Source organism: Lactuca virosa, chromosome 1, assembly GCF_052849685.1.
Source record: "Lactuca virosa cultivar CGN04683 chromosome 1, Lactuca_virosa_CGN04683_v6, whole genome shotgun sequence".
NCBI classification, from domain to species: domain Eukaryota; kingdom Viridiplantae; phylum Streptophyta; class Magnoliopsida; order Asterales; family Asteraceae; genus Lactuca; species Lactuca virosa.
This window is the reverse complement of record NC_136426.1, coordinates 163,747,145-163,772,902: the sequence shown is the minus strand read 5'-3', so window position 1 is coordinate 163,772,902 and position 25,758 is coordinate 163,747,145. Positions and strand designations below refer to the sequence as shown.

General features: G+C 31.6%; 1 protein-coding gene across 1 annotated transcript; it reads left to right on the top strand.

Annotated features, from left to right (window-relative positions):
• The first annotated feature begins 2,641 nt into the window (after positions 1 to 2,641).
• Positions 2,642 to 13,997, top strand: LOC145160842 (uncharacterized). The gene is made up of 5 exons (XM_079080206.1): positions 2,642 to 3,634; positions 4,690 to 5,646; positions 5,847 to 6,095; positions 6,257 to 6,775; positions 13,480 to 13,997. The coding sequence occupies exons 1-5, from the start codon at positions 2,711 to 2,713 to the stop codon at positions 13,486 to 13,488; spliced, it is 2,658 nt and encodes an 885-aa protein (XP_078936332.1). The 5' UTR covers positions 2,642 to 2,710; the 3' UTR covers positions 13,489 to 13,997.
• Positions 13,998 to 25,758: the final 11,761 nt, after the last annotated feature.

Here is a 25,758-nt window from a genome sequence, read left to right as displayed (position 1 = left end):
GACATTTTCTAATGCGGTTTAGAGCATTTTATAATGCGGTTTTTGGAACCGCATCAACAAATATATTATTTTTTGATGCTATATTTATTGGTGCAGTTTGAAAACCGCATCAACTAATAGTTTTAACCACATGATCATTAAATGTCTTTTGTACTAGTGTGTTGAGCTAAGAGTATCCTTAGAATTGTGAAGTATTAAAAGAGACAAAAATTCACATGCATCAACAACGGATGTGCCACATGTATATGTATGGCTAGATCCTAACAGATCCATATATGTTAGAGTGGCATTCTCTCTCATACACACACCGAGAATGGGTGTTATTTTGTTGATCTTTTATAGATCTTTGATTGTAGTATAATAATCTTCACGATTGCATAAAGGGTCATCGAAGAAACCCCCGCTTCAAAAATGCTTGGTTTTGTTTATTTTGAAGGTCAAAGGAAGAGCAAAGCTCACACAATCGAGACATAACTTATTCATTGCCTCATCTACTACTTTTATTAGCAAAAAAAAAAAAAAAAATCTTCAACACAGCATTTATGGTGGTAATGGGGAAAACACAAATTACAATTTGTTGGATGAAGTAAGTAATTATGTAATTTTGTTATTTTGATTAACTTGGAAGACATGTAATTTATGAAACAGTTGTCGCACATCTCAAATTGGATATAACATCATCATAAACATAATAATCGTATATGTTTTGATGATTTTGGTTCTATTGAGAAATAGTTTTATCGTCTAAAAGTGACAACTAATTTTTGCTTTTTGATTAACTTTAAGAGAAACTAAATAATCCTACCTTTTATTCGTATTTATCTTCCCCATGTGAAAACCAATATACTCGCCTGATGTTTTGGCAAATGAATTTCCTACTCGCAAACTTCTAATTACATCGTTGACAAAAAGTACCCAAACAACAATTTAACTATATTTAAATATTTTTTCCTTAATTTTCTTAGGGTTGTTAAATGTGTGTTGTGTCCCTGTTGTCATGTCCGTGTCTTTGTCTCTATGTGAGTAAAATTGTGACAATGAATAATTGTATAGGTTTTTAACACTGTAGTACAATAAAGTTTAACGAATTTACACATTTAGTCACTCAAGTATTTTTTGTATCTAATAGACAATTAAAGTTAAATTTACCCATCAATTAAACAATTATATGATCCGATACAGGAACAGTCGGTTACTTGAATGACTAAATGTGTAAATTCACAAAACTTTGTTGTGCTACAGTGCCAAAAACAAACTCATATATGTCAATCCACGTCAGCATGTCACCCGTAAACCTGATATAATTCCCCTCAAACCCTTAATTAGTTGGTATTTTCTAACGTTAAGGACCAATTGAACACAAAAAATACTTGAGTGACTAAATATATAAATTCGTCAAATATTGTTGTGCTACAGTACCAAAAACCCTAATTTTATTTTGGAAACATGTTCCAAAGAAAGCGCAATGTGTATTTTTCATTCATTGATTCGTTTTGCTTTTGTTGGATGACAATTTTCATCCATTGCATAAAAAACATGAGAAGATGTCAGTTATGGGAAAAAAAACATTCTTATAAGATATTAATTAGTGGAACAATACAAGTTTTACTCGTTATGTAAGTTTAAAATAAAATGTGAATCATACTTAAGACATTAATTTAAATATATATATATATATATATATATATATATATATATATATATATATATATATATATATATATATATTTATATGAAATAATATAAAATTGTTGGTTTCTACTGTAATATGTATTTTATTCTAAACATAACTTGTAGTTTGGTATATAAATTTTGGTTTTAAAAAGCATGAGGCGCCCTTCAGAGTCACGAGAGCCACGGGCATGGACGGGCCTACACTGGTGGCTAAGGGAACAACTGCCACCACACCAATATATATATATATATATATATATATATATATATATATATATATATATATATATATATATATATATTGACCACTTCAAAATGACATATTTTGACTCTTCAAATTAAAATATTTTTCCCCATAAAAAAATTAATTTTTTTTGCTCCCTCTTCCAGAAAAATTATTGGGTTGGCCTTTGGCTACGTGTTGAACACACTGGGCGCCCAAGTAGATAGACATAACAATAATATGCAGCAACAAGTTACAAGCCAACAACAATTAAGTAGTTTAATACATACATATAATAATAACAGTCATACACTATATCTAATTGATGTGTATGTATTCATGAATTTCAGCTATAGACAAATGACAATCATGATTAACATTTAACAACCAACATATTACATATGCATACACATACACATACACAGACGCTAAATCGGCAACACACTATACAAGATACATATGCAACTATAAAGTTAATTTCAATATTGATCATGAAGACATGCAATAATATAAAGTCATAACTCATAAACCTTCTATATTAATTTATTAATTGTCAAAACTGATCAGCGAATCAATGATCACATCATAAGCATATCAGCGATCTCATCATTACCATTAGACAATATCAAATCCAAGGGGTACGTTAGGTGGGAGATATATCTGCCACAAAATATATATTTTGTCTTATTATCAATTTTATATGACAGTTGTTTCAAGCTAAATGCAATATAAGTAGAAGCGCAAGCGCGAATCTATTTAATCCCTAACCAAAGGTACCATAATCATACATAGTCTCACCAATATTACAAAACAATGTCTTCTTCAAGAGTAAATTTAGAAGAGTATCGGATCCCATTGGAGGAGATACTTTTGGCCACCAAAAACTTCATTCAGACCAATCGTATTGGATGTCGTGGATCATTTGGTGACTTCTACAGAGGACAACTCTCAGAACGGTGGCAAAACCGCACAGTTGCTGTCAGACGCAATTTTAGGGACGCTGTGCATGACTTCCAAACTGAAATTGAGTTGACATCCATCTTCAACCATGAAAACATTATCCCTTTCATCGGCTACTGTGATGAAGACAATGAGATGATAACAGTTTTCGAATACGCTGTCAATAATAGCCTTGAAGAACATCTCTACAACCCAGATAAGAGGAGATCCCTAACATGGGTGCAACGTCTCAAGATTTGCCTAGACGCGGCAGTAGGACTTGAGTATCTTCACTCGGGTCGTGGAAAGGGCAGCTCATTAATACATAGAGACATTACATCTGGAAAAATTTTGTTAGATGATAATTTCAAAGCAAAAATTCGTAGTTTTAATCAGTCAATACTAATAGATCAAAATCAGCAACAAGTCTCTCAAAATGGGGCCACTGGTACTTCATTTTACTTGGATCCCCTTTACAAGGAAGGCGGAAATGTTAACACAGAATTAGACGTCTACTCATTTGGGGTTGTAATGTTTGAAGTGCTGAATGGAACATTCGCTTACATACCAAGGAGCTTTGGAGATAATCAGCAGAAACAAACACTCATAAGTTTGGTCCGACGCTACTATGAAGATGGACTAGACAACTTTATTGATTCTGATATTAGAGATCAAGTAAACATTCGTTCCTTCCATATATTTAAGGAAATTGCGTATCAATGCATTAGCTGGAACTTAGAGGATCGCCCTACAATGAAAACGATCATCAAGAGGATTCAGGAAGCACTGGATATTCAAGTAAGTCTTTCATTCAAATATTTTGAAGGAAATCTAGTTTAATATGTAAGAAAGAAAACAATCATAAATAGGACAACACCATAATTTTAGGATGTCTTTGGTTGTGAAAAATTGTTTTTCATTTTTCAAGAAAATGTTTTCAAAAAATAGAGTTGGGTTTTTATTTTCAATTTTCAATGAAAAGCTTAAAAAACGTGTTTGGTCGGAAACAGTGGAGTTTTCATTTTCAATCTTAGAAATTTTAAAAACTTCAGAAAACTGTATAAAATCACTTTTCTAGTTTTTAAAATTTCCGTTTTTCTTAGAAAATTCTCCTGAAAAAATAGAAAATTTTCCACAACCAAACGCATCCTTAATTTCTCTACTTTCCTTTTTTTATTGGGGGCGATTTGTTTCATTGTAAAATGTACGATTCTGATCAAGACGAAATTAGGATAACTTGGGTCCCAAAAAGTGTTTAGTTTATTATTTTTTCAAAAAATAATATTGCAAGAAAAAATAAATTTTTAATCTTCTAAATTAAAAGTAATTTGAAAAAAACTGAAAAACATTGTTTTGGAGTTTTTTTCCTAAATTTCAAAAGTTTTTTAAAATATATAGATTCCCACACAACATAGGTTTTCTAGTTCTCTAAAATATAAAATTAAAAGTCATCTGTTTTAACAAAACATATTTTCTAAATTTTCTATTAAAAATGAAAACTCCACCTATTGTTTTGAAAACTTTTCCAAGAAATTTGAAACAATTTTCAACACTTAAACCATATAGATTCCCACACCAATACACATTTTCTAGCTCTACAGAGAAATAGTTTATTCAGTCCACAAACGGTTTACAATTTTGTCATGACCACGAAGTTTTATCACTTTATGTCAACTGACAACTGTTAACAAAATTACATGAACGATCCCCGTGGTTTCTCAGATTCGCTAGTCTCGTCTCTAACTTTAATTTGTTACACGGATGGTCCCGCTGTTTCATTTTCTTGCGTGGTTGGAGCCTTCATATTGTTGTCTTAATATATCTAAGTGAACTCAGTTCCATTTATATTTCAGAATCCCGAAGCATCTTCAACCATTAATACAGCACCAAGCCACCAGCATCAAAGCCTTGAAAGCTCTGTAATTCCACTGAAAGACATTCTCTTGGCCACCAAAAACTTCAGTCAGGAAAGATATATTGGAGGTGGTGGATCAAGTAAGGTCTACAAAGGAGAACTCTCGCAAAACCGTTTAGTTGCCATCAAACGTCTTGATAAGGAGAGCTACCACGGAGAGGACGAGTTCCACAATGAGCTTAGGATGGTTTCCAGTTTCCACCATGAAAACATCATTGGTTTCATTGGTTACTGTGATGAAGGCGAAGAGAAGATTATAGTTTATGATTATGCAATCAATGGAAGCGTTGATCAGCATCTCCATGAACCTACACCCAACAAGAGGCATTGCCTAACATGGGCACAACGTCTAAAAGTCTGCATAGGGGCAGCAAGAGGACTCGAGTATCTTCATTCATGTTTTGAGGAGAAAAGTGTAGTAATTCATAGAAACATAAAGGGCTCAAATATACTGTTAGATGAAGATCACCAAGCAAAAGTTAGTGATTTTGCTTTGTCACTATTAGTAGACCGAAATCAACCAGAAGTCTATAACCGTCTTGAACGTATCTCATACTACACAGATCCTATTTACAATGAAAGTCGCCTCACCAACACAAAATCAGACGTGTACTCATTTGGGGTGTTACTTTTAGAAATGTTAAGTGGGATGAAGGCTCATCATCGAAAGAGCATTGGTGATGATAGACCAAAGACTCTCGTAAATTTGGTTCGGCACCACTATGATGATCAAAGACTGGACGTCTTGATTGATCCTCTTATACATGATCAAGTTCATAGCCAGTCTTTTCGTTTGTTTATAAGGATTGTGTATCGATGCATTAGTTTGAATTTAGAGGATCGCCCTACAATTAAAAGGATTGTAAAGAGGATTGAGGAAGCACAAGATATACAAGTAAGAATTTTTAATAGTTATTTAAGGAAATCCAGCTTTATGAACAAGAAATAAGACTATGGAAAATTTTAAAAGGAAATCCATTTTCTCCGTTGATTTCAAAGAATTTATTAACAATGATTTTTCATAAATTTTGCCTATATACATGGCATACATTGAAATATTAGTGAGACTTAACTTCAATTTATTTAAATTCACAGAACCACTACGAAGCAGCTTCTACCATAGCCACACAAAGCATCCAACATCAAAACCTCGAAAGTTTTCGAATTTCACTAAAGGAGATCAACTTGGCCATCAAAGACTTTAGTCAAGAAACTCCTATTGGAGATGGTGGATATGGTAAAGTATACAAAGCACAACTCTCGGAATATTGGGCTAATTGCATAGTTGCCATCAAATGCCTTGATCCAAAAGGCCACCAAGGAGAGACGGAGTTCAGTAATGAGGTAAAGTTTCTTTCCTCCTTTCACCATCAAAACATCATCCCTTTCGTCGGTTACTGTGATGAAGACGATCAAATGATTATTATTTCCAAATACGAAGCCTTGATCATCATCTCAACAACCCGAATAAAAAGAGTCTCCTAACATGGTCACAACGCCTCCAGATTTGCTTAGGGGCAGCAAAAGGACTTGACTACCTTCACTCGCGTCTAGGTAAGGACAAGTGGGTAATACACCGAGACATTAAGAGCGCCAATATATTATTAGATGAAAATTTTGAAGCCAAACTCTGTGATTTTGGTTTGTCAAAAGAAGGCACCGAAAACCAATATGATACCCAATACTATACAAAAGTTGCGGGTACCAACTACTATATTGATCCCCTTTACCGAGAAACCAATGCCCTCAGTAGAGAATCTGACGTGTATTCATTTGGTGTCGTGTTGTTGGAAATGTTGACTGGAATGCTGGCTTATGGCCCAAAACCCATGATAAGTCTGGTCCGACGCAACTATAAGAAGGGACTCGAGATATTAATAGATCGTGATATAAAAGATCAAATTGATAACCGTTCTTTTCATGCCTTCAAAGAACTTGCATGGCGGTGTATAAGCTTAACCTTGCGGGAACGACCTACAATGGAAACAATCATCGAGGGAATTGAGGATGCAATTGAATTTCAAGTAAGTACATTTCCTTAAATATTATATAGCGATCTTATATTCAGAAGTAAGATCGAAACCTTGCATAGATTATAAAATATAATAGCTATCAAAAATATGTTCTTATAAAATAATTTGGCGAGTTCCTGGACATTTTAAATTTTTGTTTAATAATTTGAATTAAGGAGGGTATGGTATTGGACATAACATGCTTTTGTTTGTAACTGAGAGGGAGACCATTAATTAAGCATGTTGTGCCGATTGTGAGTTTGAATTTGTTTGTGAAAGGAATAAGTAGAAAAAAAAATTGATGAACCAAAATGACTAATTATTCACTATAGAGAACAATTGTTTGAGAGAGAAGAAATCTAAAAGAGCAATAAAACTCTACGATCCACTAATCCTACTCCTAAATCTATAACACATTTTTTCCACCACTTGTTATATGCTCATGGACATAGGATTGTCAATTTATCTTCTCATGCTTTACAAATAATGGTCTTTATGTATGCCTGCTTTCCCTTGTTATCATACCATTATCAAGAAATATAATATATCCATTTATTTCTTTGGTGGTAGTTTGAGAAAAAAGTTTATTCCCTAAATGAGAGCGTTTAGTTAGTAAGAGAAAAATGTTCATGTTAGATTAGGTGTCTGAAATCATAACTAAATTGGTATAACCTTATAAAATAAAAGCAAAGTATTTGGGTTGCCCTCAAGAAGTAGAAATAGATAGAAACAATTTTAGAAGAGTGAGGAAATAATTTGTTAATTTATTATTTGGTTAATAAATTAATTAGAAATGGTTAAGAATTAATTTAGAATTAGTCAGAATTAACTGGAAATTAATTTTAGATTAATTATAATTAATTAAAGGTGAAATAAGTGAATTGCAATTCTATAATTATTAAACAAGGAAGGCATTCTAGAACTCTCTTATAGGGAAGACGGTTTTAGGGTGGATCCAGAAGGGTTCTGTAAGCCTCTTATAGCTGATAAGGAAACTGATCTGAATAAGTTTAAAATATTATTATTTTATTATTCAAATTAGGGTTTCCACCAACTATAAATAAGGACATTGGTTAGCCACTTTGAACCATAGTCTTTAAGAGCAAGAAATTGAAATCTCTTCCTCCCTCCTCTCTCCTATATTTTGTTCCTAGGGTTTTGGGTGTGAGTCACTAGAGACATCCACATTATTGGTGCTAGCTTTCCAAAGGAAAAATTGAAGATCTAGTTTGTTGTATTTGATTGCAACAAAGATATGTGTTCTAATTCTTGTAAAGTTTTATTATACATATATTAGTTCATTGTTTTATAAGTACGTTCCTAGAATGAGAAAATCCATAAATCTCTAGGTTGCACGTACCCATAAATTGTTTTATGTCAATTCTGTTGTGCAAATCTTTATATTATAACCTAGAAAACCCATCAGTTCATTCATTTATTAAATAAACGAGCATAAACAAACTTATTGACAAATGGTTCATAAATATTTTGTTGAACATGAAGTTCAATTGTTGAACAGTTTGTTAAAAAAACATAAACAATCGTTTGAACAAGCAGTCATTTAGAGCCATTAGTTTTATTAGGAAATAATTTTCTTTTATGAAAAATATATCTCTGTTGTAATTCTCTCAATATTTCCTTTTCATATATCCATATTATTAGGAGATTATTTGTGTATTTAAACCATTGTATGTATTGAATTTCAAAATCATTGAGATTTCCAATAGTTGACGTGGTACAGCATAACTATTCGGACCTTCCCCTCCCTAAATATATTTTGTGGTCTCCTTGTCGCCATGACCGGTTCTTCTTCTTCTTCTTCTTCTTCTTCTTCTTCTTCTTCTTCTTTTGTTTCAAATGGACCTACCCTCCCCTCATACGTTTTTACACATGATTAACATTAAACTTTCTTCCGATAATTACCTTCTATATAAGAACCAGATGACACCCTTTTTTTCTTATCAGCATCTCCTAGGCCATCTCGATCTTACTATTCTGTCACTGCCTGAGACTACCACTGTCAGTGAAAATTCATCTCTGAACCTTAGTTTTTTTTTGGCTTGGATGGATGCAGATCAACGTTTTCTTTTTCTCCTTCAGGATTCCCTAACGGAAGAATCAATGACTAAGGCTCTGAGTCTCTCAATTGCTCGATAGGTATGGTGCACGCTTCAATCTACCTATCAACAATCTTATATGGAACGTATGTATACACGACTTGACTCTCTTCGTTAGCCTCAAAATGACACAACCTCTATGTCATGATATGGTCGTAAGATTAAAGTTATTTGTGATCAACTTGCTGCTATCGAACATCCGTTTAGTGATGACATGCCATTGGTTTCTTTGCGGTATGGGTTCAATTTTTTAGACCTTCGCCATTGTTACAAGGGTTGTCCAACCTCGGTCTATATTTTAGGATCTTTTAGCATAGGTAGAAAGGCATGACCTGTTTTCGTAGTCTATTCACAATTCGCTAGCCCCACAACCTGCTTTTCTTGCTGATAGTCACTGCTCTTTTACAGGCTCTTCATCTAATTCTCATGGAAAATCACGTGGTGATTCTACTTCGTCTGGTGGTGGTCGTATTCGTCGACCACCCCATTTCCAATTATGCCTGAAATAAGGTCATTATGCATATTCATGTCCAAATTTATCTTCTTTTGCCTAATGTGGACCTATTTTAGATGCTAACTTGGCACACACATTTTTACTGTAAATGTCATATGTCTAAAAACTCGGTTATATTGACTCTAGGGCAACTACTCATATGACGTCTATTCCATATGGTCTTTCAACCTCCATACCATACTTAGTTCCTTATCAAGTTACATTTGGAAATGGTAACTCTTTACCAATTTCACATACTGGAAAAGCTTCTATTAATAATAGGCTGCCTCTTCTAGATGTTTTGGTGGTTCCCCATCCCACCAAAAATGTTCCCTCTGAAAGTAAACTCACATCTAATTTCCCCGTTGACATATTATGTTATAATACTTTCTTTTAAATCTAGGATTGTCAAACTCGAGAGGCATTAGTAAGGGGTAAATACAAGAATGGGTTTTACATTCTTGAACAATGACAAAAGGCATTTATAGCGGTTGTCAATTCACACCATCTTTGAGCTTCATATGAACAATGCCACGATCATTTTGGTCATGTTTCATTTGATATTATTTCTTTGTTAAATAAGCATGTACATCTACTATTACTTCTTTGTTACTGAAACCAAGTATTTGTTCATCTTGTCATTTGTCCAAAACTCATAAATTACCTTTTACGAAAAATCGCAAACGTTATTCACATGTGTTGGATATGATTCATTGTGATTTACGGGGACCGACTCCTATTATCTCAACTGATGATTACTTATATTATGTGGCATTCAATATTTAGTTGGTGTTATCCTCTTAAGGCCAAATCATATTCTACAATGTATTGGTCGCTTTCTTAACCTTTGTGCGCACATATTTTTCTTGAAAGGTTAAATGTTTACAAAGTAATTGTGGAAAAGAAGTTACTAATAATCTTGTTCAAAAGGTATTACTCAACAATGTGATCAATCATCACCTTTCTTATCTGCATATGACTCAACGAAATGGTTAGATCGAGCACAAGATCGTTCTGCGACTGAAACCGGGCTTGCAATGCTTTTTAATGCACATGAACCTACTTTCTGATGGGCTGATGCATTTATATCAGCCACACATCAATCGTCTACCAACACTATTGCTCTTAAAAAAGTCTCCATATGAGCATTTATTCAATCAACCACCTTCATATTTAATTTTCTGAAATTTTGGTTGTCATGTATTCCCTTATCTTCATGTTTATACCCACCACAAGCTTTCCTCTAGAAGTGCCTCAAGTATCTTTATTGTATATATTCTAAAATATAAATGATATCGTTGCCTTGATCCATCTCCAAATCGGGTTTATGTTACATGTCATGCACAATTTGATGAGGAGGTTTTTCCTTTTAGTGGTATTATCCCTCCGGTTGATGACACTAAACTTTTATTCTCCAACTTTTTGATTATTTTTCAAAATTCATTTAAAAACTCTTGACCACTATAAGTTGTAGCTCATCCCACTTCACCAACCTATAAACATCAAAAATTCAATCCATCCACACTTTGTTTCTAACCTTCTACCAAACCTAATCTACCACCCACCAATTCATCACAAAATAACTCCCCTACCACACCCTTCTGCTACATATATACCCATCATCCTTGCCAAAATGAGCCACAACCACAACCTGCTTCCACTACCTTACCTTAAACCCAACCATCCCATGTTTTTACTCAGGGTCCTAACCTGACAAAATCTATCACCTACCAACTTGGGTCTGTTATCGGTTTACGTCCTTTATCCAAATCCGTTGTAACTTATTTCTTGCATCCAATGATAACTTGATCATGTGTCGGTGTACACAAACCACGATACATTGTTGATATTGAAATACTTACTTTCGGTCCTTTATACCACACATTATTTGCTTAAAAAGATCCTAAGGGGTTTAAAACAACTACTAAACATTTGAAGTGGATGACTGCAATGCGTGAGGAATGGATGCCTTGCATAAGAATCATACATGGGATCTTGTTCCTCGACCTAATAATTCAAATGTCCTGGGATCTAAATGGGTCTATAGGAAAAAAAATATATAAATCTGATGGGTCAGTTGATCGTTACAAGGCTTGGTTTGTTGCTCAAGGATTTACTCAGGTTTTGGGATTAGATTATTCCCTCACTTTTAGTCTGGTAGTCAAGGCTTCCATTGTTCGAATCGTTTTGGTATTAGCTATTATCCATCAATGGAATTTACAATAGTTAGATGTTAAAAATTCCTTCCTAGATGTCGATCTTACTGAAACCGTTTTTATGGAACAATCCCCAAGTTTCATTAACTCTCGTATCCCTAATTATGTATGTTGTCTCAAGAAAGCTTTATACGGCTTACGACAAGAACCAAACGTTTGCTTTCTAAGACTTATCAATTTTATTGTTCACATTGATTTCACATGTAGCCATGTCAACTAAGGGTGAAAGTGGGTCCAAACCTGCCCCGGATGGACCTGGAACCAGTTAACGTGATTTTGTAGGACCGATATATAAGAACTGGTTCCGGTTTGGTTCTGGGTATGGTACCGAGGAAAGTGGGTCTAGAACCAGAAAACCCGGAAACATCAAAGTGGGTAGGGTGGAACCGGGTAAAGTGAGTTTAGAACCGGAAAAACCATATTTTTTGGTAATTACTTGCTACTTAGTGGGTTGAAATTTTAAAATTTTCATATTGATATCTCGACTTCGGGAGACTGTAAGTTATTGAATATGAACCCAAATTTGACAAAATTATAGTTTAAAATTATGTACAAACTCTAAACGACACTCTAGAAAAAAACCGTATGTCAATAAGACTTTAAACAAATGAGATATGCATGTTTTAACATATTCACAGAATACAAAGTACAAAAACAAATAGCTGAAAAGTTGAAAATTTTCAGCTTTGATATCCCAACTTCGTTGTACTGTAATTCATTTAATATTAAACTAAAAATGATAAAGTTAGAGTCTAAGATCATCTACTAACTCTAAGCTAAAATTAGAAAAAAGCCCATGTCAATCCGACTTCAAACGAATTAGATATGCATGTTTTAAAATTTTCATAGAATACAAAAAGCTGAAAAACTAAAAACATACAACTTTGATATCTTGATTTTGGGGGGACTGTAGGTCAATGAATATAAAACTAAAAATGAAAACATCATAGTCTAAAATCATGTATAAACTCTAAACTACTCGTTGGTAAAAATGGCATGTCAATCTGACTTGGAACGAATGAGATATACATGTTTTAAACTTTTCACATAAACTGGTTCCGACCCTTAAAAGTGATTCCAGTTCCGGCCCCTAAAAATGGTTCCAATTCCTAACACCGGTTCCAGTTCTTAAACCCCGTTTATCTGGACCCGATGAACCTAACCCCGGATTACTCGGGACCCAGATAAATCCATTCTTTAAACCCGGAATCGGAACCGGTTCTATATATTCCGGTTCTAATGGTTCTAGTTCCGGTCCGGTTTTCCGGTTTTAAATCTCATCTCTAGTGTTCACCTATCTTTATTCGTATACAAGCGAGACTCGTGCCTCATCTATCTGCTCGTTTATGTAGATGATATCATTCTCATTGGGAATAATAAATCAACCATTAAACAATTTATGACTCGTCTTCACAAAGATTTCTCTATCAAAGATTTGGTACAACTTGACTATTTCTTGGGACTTGAAGTGAGCTACACTGACTCTGGTCTCTTTCTAAGTCAAGCAAAGTATGCCCATGATGTTCGTGCTAGGGCAGGCCTCCTTGATGCCAAACTAGTTGGCACATCTTTAACACTTGCCGACATATTTAGCTCTCAAGACACTCTATTCCATGACCCTACTCCATATGAGTCTCTTGTTGGAAAACTTCAGTATCTCACGATTACCAAATCACACATCTCATACACGATTAATTAGGCAAGTCAGTTTCTATAGTCTCTAACTACCTCTCACTTTTAATTAGTGAAACGCATCCTTCGTTGTGTGAAAGGTACTTGATATTTCCATATTTATACACATATTTAGGCAATATTTTAGTACATTTTAATTAATATTTTGGTTATTTGCAAAGATATTTGGTACTTATTGAATTAAATTGTATTTTACAGCCAAAATGAACACTCTTGAAGATAAAGGACCGAAATTGACAAGAATTGGAACTTTGGCGAATTAGAGCTTAAAAGAAGGAAATGTTAGCGAAAAAACCCAACTCACAATGTGAGGGATCAGTTCTTACGACGTGAGGAAGGTATTCTAGAAGATTAGCATACGGGAAGTCAGAATCCTTGTCCAATGCGGATAATTACCGAGCTCATGACGTGAGACACCAATTCTTTATGACATGAGCTATGACTTTTCCAAATCTATAAATATTCCTTCACTCTTACGATATAAGGAGCTTTTGGGAGAGTTTTCTGGAGGAGAGATTTTCTGAGAACCCAAATTTAGAGTCTAGAAAGTGCACAAAAACATTATTTGGAAGGAGATTTACTTGGAGATCAATAGATTGAAGAACATATCATTACATTGGTGTGGTTTACTTTAATCATGTCAATTTATGTTGAGATTTGTTTTATGTTTTCAGCCATGAGTAGCTGAATCTAGTTGCTTTCGTTTAGCTAGATGAAACTTTAACTATATGGTTTAGTTATCAAATTTATGGATTTTAATAGTTGGTTTTATGCTTGTATTTGATTATCATTACCTAGCATGTTAATATTTGTGACTTCGATTGCTCGAATTTAGGTTATGTGTAGCTTAGTGACCATTAAATTACATGAACTTGTTACCTAGTAGTTTATCGACTATTAAATTGCTAGAGCTGGGATCGACCAAATCTTAGAGAAGTGATCAAAGTAGCTAATTTAGTTATGCTAGAGAACATAAGTTATGACCATAATTGTGTTTGTTTAGATAAATCTTACATAGCCCATCAATAATTAATAATTAATTTTGTGTTTTGCTTATGTATGACCATACAAGGTAGTTCATGAATTGATGAAAATATTAGTAAATTTGGACTTGAATTGCTAATTACAAAAATAATTGGTGACCAACTTTAATAATCCATGAATTGATGAAAATATTAGTAAATTTGGACTTGAATTGCTAATTACAAAAATAATTGGTGACCAACTTTAATAATCCATAATTAGTAGCTAACCATAAAGGAAAAGTGGATTCGAACTAAATGGAAGTGTTTTTAGAATATTGATTAAAATCGTTATCAAAGTGCTTAAGTTTGTCTGAACTTGAAAAATCAAATAAAAACTAGTTTAACTTTGCTTGCTTCTAGATTAATTTAGTCGTCATTAGGTTAGAAAATTAAATTTGTTCCCTGTGATCGACAACTATTCTAAAATTTGACTAGGTACACTGTTTGGGTGCATTCTAACTAGTTAAGTTCGTTAGCTTATAAATTTAAAACTAGTAGGTACTTATACACGCATCAGTACTTTATCCTACAAACTTACCTTTGATAAGCTGTCTTCCACCAGGTTGGTGGGATATTCGGATGCGGATTGGTCATGGTGTATAGAAACTCGTCGATCTACTTATGGCTACTAAATTTTTTCGGGTGGAAATCTTGTTTCTTGGAGTATAAAGAAATAGCTCATAGTCCCACGTTCTAGTTGTGAATCAGAATGAATATTGGGCAATGGCAAACACAGCCACCGAAGTCATGTTGATAACTTACCTTCTTCGTGAACTTCATGCTTTGTGATCTGATTGTCCGAATACTCTTTGTCACAACAAAAGTTCTCTATTTCTTAGTCAAAATCTGGTATCCCACAAACGAGCCCAGCACATCGATATTGACTATCATTTTATTCGTAAACTCATCTACTTAAAGAAATTATAAACTAGGTTCATTCCAACCAAGCTCTAAGTGGCAGATATCTTCACCAAGAGCTTATCCCCTACCCCCTGTTTGATTTCTTTCATGGCAAACTATGAGTTGGTCCCTCAATTGTATGCTTGAAGGCGGTATTAGTAAATAATTTTCCTTAATAAAAAATATATCTATGTTGTAATTCTCTTAGTATTTCCCTTTTTATATCTCCATATTGCTAGGAGATTATTTTTGTATTTAAACCATTGTACTTATTGTATTTCAAAATCAATGAGATTACCAATAGTTTACAAGTTTGTTATGCGAGACATCAAATCCAGTCAAGGCGATATTATTATCATGCTAAGAAAGTGAAAGACAATCATAATTATAGTATATATATATATATATATATATATATATATATATATATATATATATCATTTTTGGTTACATTATGTCAGAAGTGTTAGAAAATCGGGGTGTTTAGAATGTTTGGATTATTGAGAGTTGTGAATTACACTTTCATATTAAAGCATTTCGAGGGTACACTCGAAAATCTTTAATCAGATAAAACTCAATATGATATCAAGAACAGAGATGATGAAGATTATACGAGTGTGTACTAAAAAATAATAAAAAATGGGTATATCACCAGCGTCTGAAAACTGAAAGAAGTAATTGTCACAAAACTGCCATAAACAATTTCGCGACCACTATAATTCTGTCATAAATTGCCACTAAAAATGGGTTCAGATACAGAATGAAAAAACTGGGTTTAAGACACAAATACAAATTTTCCCCTTAGACTACTAAGAGTTGTAAATTACAACCACAGATTAAAGCATTTCGAGGATACACTCGAAGATATCTAATTGGATAAAACTCAGTATGAGATAAACAAAATTATAAGATCAGGAACAGAGAATGAAGAAGATGATATAATATGTGTACCATAAAATGATCAAAAACGGGTATATCACCCTTGTATGAAGCTGGCAGAATAAATTATAAAAAAACTGTCATAAAATAGTTTCGCAACCACTATAAATTTGTCATAAACTGCCATAAAAAAATGTTCAAATACAAGATCACAAAATCGGGTTGAAAAATATGTTCATAAACTGCCATATATATATATATATATATATATATATATATATATATATATATATATATATATATATATATATATATATATATATTCTAATAAATGAATAGGTGTATTCTCATATTGACAAGTGTCATTATATTAGAACTTCTCATTAATATTATACGTCTTCTATCATGTCACTTGTCAACATATTAATTATCCATTTCAAATTCAAAATTTAAATTTCCCACCCAAATTACATTAATTTTAAATTTTAAATTTTTTTCATTTTAATTATATTATATTAATAACATTAGATTAAAAAATAAAATAAAATTAATATAGATTTTAAGGTGATATAACTTTACGTATTCACTTAAATCAACAATTATAATTTTATATAACTAAAAAAATATCTCTTAAGTATTAAATTATTTAAAATAATTGATTGATAAATTTGATTTTTTAATTTGAAAGTTTAATTAATTTTATAACTGTGGTTCTCACGGGTTATAAACTAGTATATATATATATATATATATATATATATATATATATATATATATATATATATATATATATATATATATATATATATAGAGAGAGAGAGAGAGAGAGAGAGAGAGAAGGAGGGAGAGATAAGTTCAATTGAGAAAATTAAAAATGTAGAGAATGGTGAATCATTCAGAGCCAATCATTTATTTTTGCCGCAAAACCCTTTATTGTACCGACGGAAATTGGTAACGGACACACGTGTGCTTTCCAACAAAACATATTTTCTGAAACTATGTTAATCATTACCTTAATATATATAAAAACATAATTTTTTTTTGTTTTTTTAAATTTTAAGGAGCTATTTTTATTAAAAAATGATTTTAAACATATCAAAATTCATAATCTTTTTATTCTATATAAATAAATATCCATATTCATATAATTTTAAGATAAAACAAATTTTTTTATAGTTTCACCGTTGTTATTCATATATGAATAAAAAATGAATCAGATTTTTACTACAATACATTCGTTATTCACTTTTGAATAAAAAATATTATTAATTTTTTTTTATAGTTTAAGTATCATTCACATATGAATATAAAATATAATGAACTCTTTACAATTTACATCAGCTATCGTCACTTGTTATGTTCATATATGAATAAAAACGTGTATTAGTTTTCCTCATAAGTTATATTCATTTATGAAAAACACATTCATCATAATTTTGTTACAGTTCATTTGTTATACATATATAAATAAGTAGTTCAAATTTTCGAAACGCTTCGTCTTTTATTAACATTATACTAATTCTTATATGAATAATAAATGAACTGTAATAAAAATCTTATAAATGTTTTACTCATATACAAATATAACATATGACGATAACTAATACATGTTTTATTCATATAAAAATATAACATGTGGCGACAGATGATATAAAAAAGTATATTTTAGGTAAGAAAACTTTATTATATGTTATATTCATATATGCATGATATTTAAACTGTAAAAAAGTTAAGTATACATTTCATTCTTAAGTGAATAACGAATGTACTGTAGTAAAAATCTGATGCATTTTTATTCACTTATGAATAACGATAGTTGAAACTCTAAAAAAAAAAATTATTTTATCTTAAAAATATATCAATATGAATGTCTATTTATAGAGAATAAAACAATTATGAATTTTGATATATTTAAAAAAATTCGATAAAAATAGCTTTCTAAAAAAAACTATGTTTTTGTGTATATTAAGGAAATAATTAGCATAATTTAAGGAAACATGTTTGGTTGGAAAACACACGTGTATCCGTTATGCATTTCCGCTAGTACGCCTAAGTGTTTTGCGGCAAAATAAATGTGTGGCTGAGAACGATTCCTTCATTCCCAACATTTTTTTTCTCAATTGAATCATCCTTATATATATATATATATATATATATATATATATATATATATATATATATATATATATATATATATATATATATATATATAGGTTTAGGTTCTATAGAAAAAAAAACCCTAAAAATCATTAAAATGCATAAAAAAAATACTTAGAGATCACAAAACTTTTTTTTGAATTTTTTTTATCAAAAAATCGCAACTTTTAGGTCAAAATCGCTGAAAACAAATTTTGAAAAAAATTTTCTTTTTACAAAAAAAAAAATTGATTTTTTTTTCAGCGAAATTGTAAAAAATGCTGCGATTTTTTGATAAAAAAATTCAAAAAAAAGTTTTGTGATCTCTTGGTATTTATTTTATGCATTTTTATGTTTTTTAGGGTTTTTTTATTTTCCAAATAACCTTCCCTATATATATATATATATATATATATATATATATATATATATATATATATATATATATATATATATATATATATATATATATATATATAGGAACCGTGAGAGACAATTTTTGATCTTATGATTGAAAAAATAAATGGTGAGGATTTGATTTTATTTATCGTCAAAATCTCGCGATATGATATTGTATTTTTGTAATTATATGCGATACTTTGTTAATTTCCGGGCAACGTTAATTTTTTTGGGGTTCAAATGGAAAATGAGAAAAGAAAAATAGAAAAAAAATCAAAAAAAAAAAATCAAATTTCTGTCCAAAAAGATCCCCACACGTGCAGTTCCTTACTCTCGTCATATGTCACATTCTTATTAGATGAGAGTTTTTTTCCACCCAGTTAGTTTTTCGATCATAACTTTTTTTTTCTTTGAAAATCAAATCTAAAAAACCAAAGTTTTTAAAATTTTATTATCTACAAAATGAACATAATCATGAAAATTATAAAAAAAATAGTTTTTTTTATATTTTATATTTATAAAAAAACCCCAGAAAAAAATTCTCCAAAAATTATAAAAATTTAAGGAATACTTCAACTCACTATTTGAATGACTTTCTAAAAAGAATTTATAAAAAATAAGGTGTTTTAGATAACAAACTTGATTTTAAAAAATTAAAAGCTTTTGGAGAAAAATATTAAAAATAATATTATCCAATTAAAGTTGATTCAAAATATTTAGACGAAACTTCAAAAATGGTCCTTGTGGTTTTCGAAAATATCAAGTTTAGTCCCTAAGTTCAAAAAACCTCACAGATGGTCCCTGTGGTTTCAAAACCTTTTACATTTGGTCATTTTCGCTAACTCCGTTAGCTTTTGGCCGTTAAGTGAAGGGCAATTCTGTCATTTCACTTCCACAGGGACCATTTATGAAGTTTTACCTTATTTTTTTTTTAAAAAAAAGAAAAAAAATATAATTATTTAATATTAAAGGGTCCCACCTCTCTCTCTCTCTCTCTCTCTCTCTCTCTCTCTCTCTTCTAGTTTCCATCTCTATGTTTCACTGTTGTTCCCAATAGCCACCCCTCAAAGCTCTCTATCTCCAACAATAATGAAGAAAAACCAGGAAACGATCTCAATGCCAACGATGACACTCACACCGTATCTCTTTTTCTCTGGCCATACTAACACAACGATCCGAACGAGCTACTGGGTTAAATCGCCTCCTCCATCTCTCTCTCTCTCTCTCTCTCTCTCTCTCTCTCTCTCTCTCTCTCTCTCTCTCTCCTTCTCCGACGAGCCTCGTCTTTATCCATCTTTCTCAGCCTTCTTCTATCTCCATATTTCTCCCTGGCACCTGAAGTCCGACACAGACCAATGATTTGGTGAATTAGGGAAACCCCAATCGATTTGGCGGCGACGTTCTAGAGAAGACGAAGGGCAGCGACGAGTTAGGTTTTTCAGATCCGGCGAGTTAGAATTTCCAGACCAACGATTTAGGGCCGCTATCTTCCCCGTAAAACCCTAGCTCCAAAATCTTCATCGGCAACCCGAGCCCCGGTATGTTGAACGATGACCCTAGCTTTGATTTCAGGTTTGATAGCTTGATTTCATATATGGTTTTGACCAATGATTTCAGGTACGATTATTATTTGGTGCAAGTGGTAATCGATGGTTTCCATTGGCAGAAGAACCGGAACCAGATGTGAGAAGGATGGTGGAAGAAGTATAGATGGTGTCTGGAGCAATTAAGAAGGGTCTCGATCCAATTTTGACTTTTTCAGTCAAACATTGTTCACTCATCCATCCATACAAGATCTGGAGAGAGAGAGAGAGAGAGAGAGAGAGGGAGGTGGGACCCTTTAATATTAAATAATTATATTTTTTTCTTTTTTTAAAAAAAATAAGGTAAAACTTCATAAATGGTCCCTGTGGAAATGAAATGACAGAATTGCCCTTCACTTAACGGCCAAAAGCTAACGGAGTTAGCGAAAAGGACCAAATGTTAAAAGTTTTGAAACCATAGGGACCATCTGTGAGGTTTTTTGAACTTATGGACTAAACTTGATATTTTCGAAAACCACAGGGACCATTTTTGAAGTTTTGTCAAATATTTATGATTCAATATGTTTATGATTCTTAACTTATTATGATCTAAAAACATTTTGATTTAAATATTTAATGATCCTTAATTACTATATTTTTTCTGATTTAAAAAACATAATGATCCAAATGTTGTATTAAACAAAAACTTTATTTAATTCAATATATTATGATCCAAATATATATATATACATATACATATATATGTGTGTGTAGGGGGGGGGGGGGGGGAATCAATAGAAAACACATAAAGGTTTGGAAACCTTAAAACCTAGAAAATCAATAGTATTACATAGAAATTCATAGGTTTTTAAATAAATTCGCTGAAAAAAAATGAATTTTTTTTATATATAAAAAAATGTTTTTTTTTTAATTTTTATCCGCGATTTTATAAGAAAAAGTAATAATTTTTATGTTTGTAAAGTCAAAAAATAAAAAAGATTAGATATCTCAAAGTATTTTTTTATACATTTGTAAGGTTTTTAGGGTTTTTTTAGTTTTGTGAATTTTCTATTGATTTTCCCAATATATATATATATATATATATATATATATATATATATATATATATATATATATATATATATATATATATATATATATATTATTTATTTAATTATCTTAAGAAAGTGATTAATAAGTATTTTCGTCAATTGAAATAAATTTAGAAAAGGAAAATCCAGTTTTTGGGGGATAATAAATTCTTTTGAGTTAAAGTTATAATTTTTTTAATTAATTCTATTTTAATTCTAACATAGTTTTTAATTGTACCTGATTTTATTCTGTTAAAATGACATTATGTTAGAATGATATTCTATAAGAACTCCAGGTTAAATATTTCTGATAGAATACATATTTTGATTAAATAAACTTTGAAGAAAGACAACATTTTTGAACCATTAGTTGAAAAATGACAAAATCATTATTTATTCATGGACATTTTAATGTAGATTCGTACATATTCTTGCAGAATAATAGTCTTATACATTTTAATACAATTATACGTATTCTAACAGAATATCATAAAAATGAAATAAATTCTACAAAAGGCATAACATGCTTAAATATACAAATTCTTGAGCAAATGTACCTGATCTTCTTTAATGGTCTAAAGTTGACTTGATTCTAACCATTCTTATGAGAATAATATTCTATGATACTAACATCATATGAGAATTACATTTATCTTCGTCATGGAAGGGTGCGTAGTCAATAAATCGGTCAGCACATGGTTGTAAATGCTTGGATTCTTGTAAATCATGGAGGTTTTTGATTCCATCTCCATGGTGTGTTTGCATGTTTAGATTTGAAAAGACATTGCAATCTATTGTTTTTGTTACCTCTTGTGCTATGATGTCTCCTTTACCAAATCCACTATTTTTCCATGCTCCAAGTAGGTAAAAAAGCAACAGAGACCAACGACTATGAGAATAATTGCTATGAAATCGAATTATGTAAGAATAAAATTTTGAGTAAGCTTTTATATGACAAATAATAAAATAAACTTTAGTAATTCTGACATAATTCATACCACATGGTAAAATATCAATGCATGAAAAGATCTTGTTAACACAAAATGGTTCATAGTATAAAGGGGATCCTCCTCATTATGAAGATCAGTTGTAAACACTTGTTTCATTATTTCTAACAATCATGATTAATATTCACTCCCCATATAATGGGGATCCACCTCATTATGAAGATCAGTTGTAAACACTTGCTTCATTATTTCTAACAAACATGATTAATATCCAATCCAGTATAGATGATAGATATACAAAAAAATGATTAGAGCATCAAAGAAAGAGATAGATCGGATGCATTTTTACTGGGTGTTTTTAAGTGATCACTTGTGATAAATATAAACCTCTAACATTAACTGTTAATCAACATAAAATCATGCAAAATTTTGGAAAAAAAATTGGCTTCATATCTAACAATTAATAGGATAAACGAATTTGAAACAGTATGGAGGAAAAAAAAAGATATCAAATTAATCATAATAGTATTGATCTTATCAAATCAATACTAGTTGCAACTAATGTTAAAAAAATCACACGAACTAAACTAGAATAGTAGATCAATGAGTTTGATGAATGTAAAAGAGAAGTTTGCTGCCTCTCCCACAAATATTCATATAAAACAATGAAGTAATCTCACTTTTTCCCATTTACTCAGCAGTAAAAAAAATCTATAATGCTATGATTATAATCATCAATGTTCTCGTTCAATTGCTGCCGCCCCCAATTTAATCTACACATGAAATAAAAAAAAATCAAGTTTCCAAAAGTTGAAAATCTCACATGTCGATTTTGAAGGTGAAATATGAACGTACTTTCAGGGAAGAAGCTAGGTGTAGGACTGGCACGACTCGACTGGTTGTAGACCTTTGGGGAAGAATTATTGGCGTTAGAGACATACGTTCGATGATAGTGGCGCGTTTATTATAGAAATGATAAATAATATATTCATACCAAAAGGCTTCTAGCCCAGCGGTACCGGGTGTTGTCTTACCTCCTAGAGGTTGAGGGTTCAAGTCTCATTGGAGACATAAGTGGTATTAGGAATAGTTTAGGAGTAGTGTACATTTGCTGTTCTAAAAAAAATTAAAAAAAAAAAAAACTAGTTACCTAATATAAAGGGATTTGATTTGGAATAAATATCAAATTAATTAAATTAACATATTAATTAAATGTAAGTTAGATAATTAACTTTTTGATTCCTACATCCATACAAAAGATACTTAAAACACATGAACCGACCTACCTACCTATATATATATATATATATATATATATATATATATATATATATATTGGAAAATGTGTTCAAGGTCATTAACTATTTGTAATATTTCTAATAATAGCAAGTCCTATTATTAGAAATATCACTAATAGTTATTGACGACACACTTTTCAACAGTCTCGAGACTCAAATTAAGTAGAATTAATAAAGTATGAATTTGTTCATTAACTATTGGTTATATTTCTAATAATAGCAGGGTCCTATTATTAGAAATATCATTAATAGTTAATGACCTTAGACACACTTTTCAACAATCTCCTACTTGCACAATTCATCAACTATATATGGTCCAATACTTCTCTAATAATCAACAGAGAAATGTCATCCAATGCATCTGTTGAACTCTAATCTAATCAGTTCCAGCCCTTAGATAAGTGATCAAGTATTCCATCGTTCTCGTTATATACATATGAATATAAGACATGGATGATGGTCAGTCTCAAAATTCAAGATTATGTTTCCCGATAAAGACTTGTGATGACTGCATCTGACTACTAATCGAACACATTAAATTTAGAAAGGATCGGGCTAGGCATTCATGATGTCAACACCTAATCATCGAGGGGCTCGTAGATTTCGCTTCTCTTGTTAAGGTAGAAGGGACGAATAAACTTTGACTACATAGTTTTTGGCTATTTCATCATATCATATATTTGGACATACCCTTTATTGCTACTAGCTACATATAGTGTTGGAGCACATCAATACATGACATAATCATAAATCAAAACCCCACATGTATCTCAGTTTGAAAAATAGAAGATATTATCATCTTAGAATTACTCGTGAGTGTATCTATAAAGTAATCTTTAAGTGTGGTTTATTCCAATACATAATCTTTTTTAAGTGCTCATGAGTGTTAGCATAATCACTATATTATGCCCAATCCATATGGTCAATCCACCAATATTCATGACAATCTTGAATCACTACTTACTTCCAAGAGTATGACCAACTATGGAGGTTTAAGTAAATTAATACTCGGGAAGTGGATTCTAAACATGCAAAAGTGAAACACAGTAACAAATTAACAGAATTGATAGCATCACTAGCACTTTATTAAGTCTCCACAAATTAAACATCAAAACAGTTACAATTCATACTGTTAAATGTTTCTAAATTATCAAACTAACAACTAAACAAATACACCATATCATCAGCAAATCTAATGCCTATTGATCTGGTATGACTATCATGTTTGACCCTTGATAATGGTTAATGAACAAATCGGTTGGATTCTTATATGATGACACTCTGTTCATGATAATATGTCCATCCTTGATTCGCTTCCTCACGTAGTGGTAATTTTTGAGTATATGTTTTGAGTTACGATGTTCCTTGGGTTCTTTAGCCAATGCGACTGCACCCTCGTTGTCACAGAAGATTTCCATAAGATCCTTGATGCTCGTAACAACACCAAGATCACCAATGAAATTATTTAACCATGTAGATTCTTTTGCGGCTTCACTACCTGTTATATACTTTGAATCAAAAGTAGAGACTCTTATTGTCTTTTTCTTGGAATTATTCCAAGTGGCTGCTCATCCATTTAGCAAGATCACCCATCCTAACTGCGATCATGAGTTATCTCGATCATTTTGGAAACTTGCATCTATATAACCTGTAACTCTTAACTCATCTTTTCCCCCATATACCAAGAACATTTCCTTTGTTCTTCTTAGGTATTTCAAAATGTTCTTTACTGTTGTCCAATAACTTTGGCCTGGTTTTCAAGAAAACGACTCACTTTTCTCAGAGTATACGAGACGTTAGGTCGATTACATGTCATGGAATACATGATCGATCATATAGCAGAAGCATATGGGATTCGACTCATTAGTTCTTTTTCATCACTAGAAGCAGGTATGTTGCAATTTATCTCTATAAATCCTTATACCAAGTATGTTGCAGCCTCTCCTAGATCCTTCATTATGAAACAACTCCCAAGCCACGTCTTCACACCTTGCAACGTTGGTACATCGTTTACTATAAGGAATATGTCATCAACATACAACTCTATAAAGACTACTATACTCCCACTTGCTTTGATATAGACATAAGACTCATCTTCACTTATAGAAAATTCAAACTCTTTGACCTTTTCATGAAAGCAAAGATTCTAGCAGTGAGACGCTTGTTTTAGCCCATGTATGGACCTTTACAGCTTACACACTCTATTTGGATATTTTGGATCTATGAAACCCTTACGTTGTGCCATATACACATCCTCTACGAGTTTTCCGTTAAGGAAA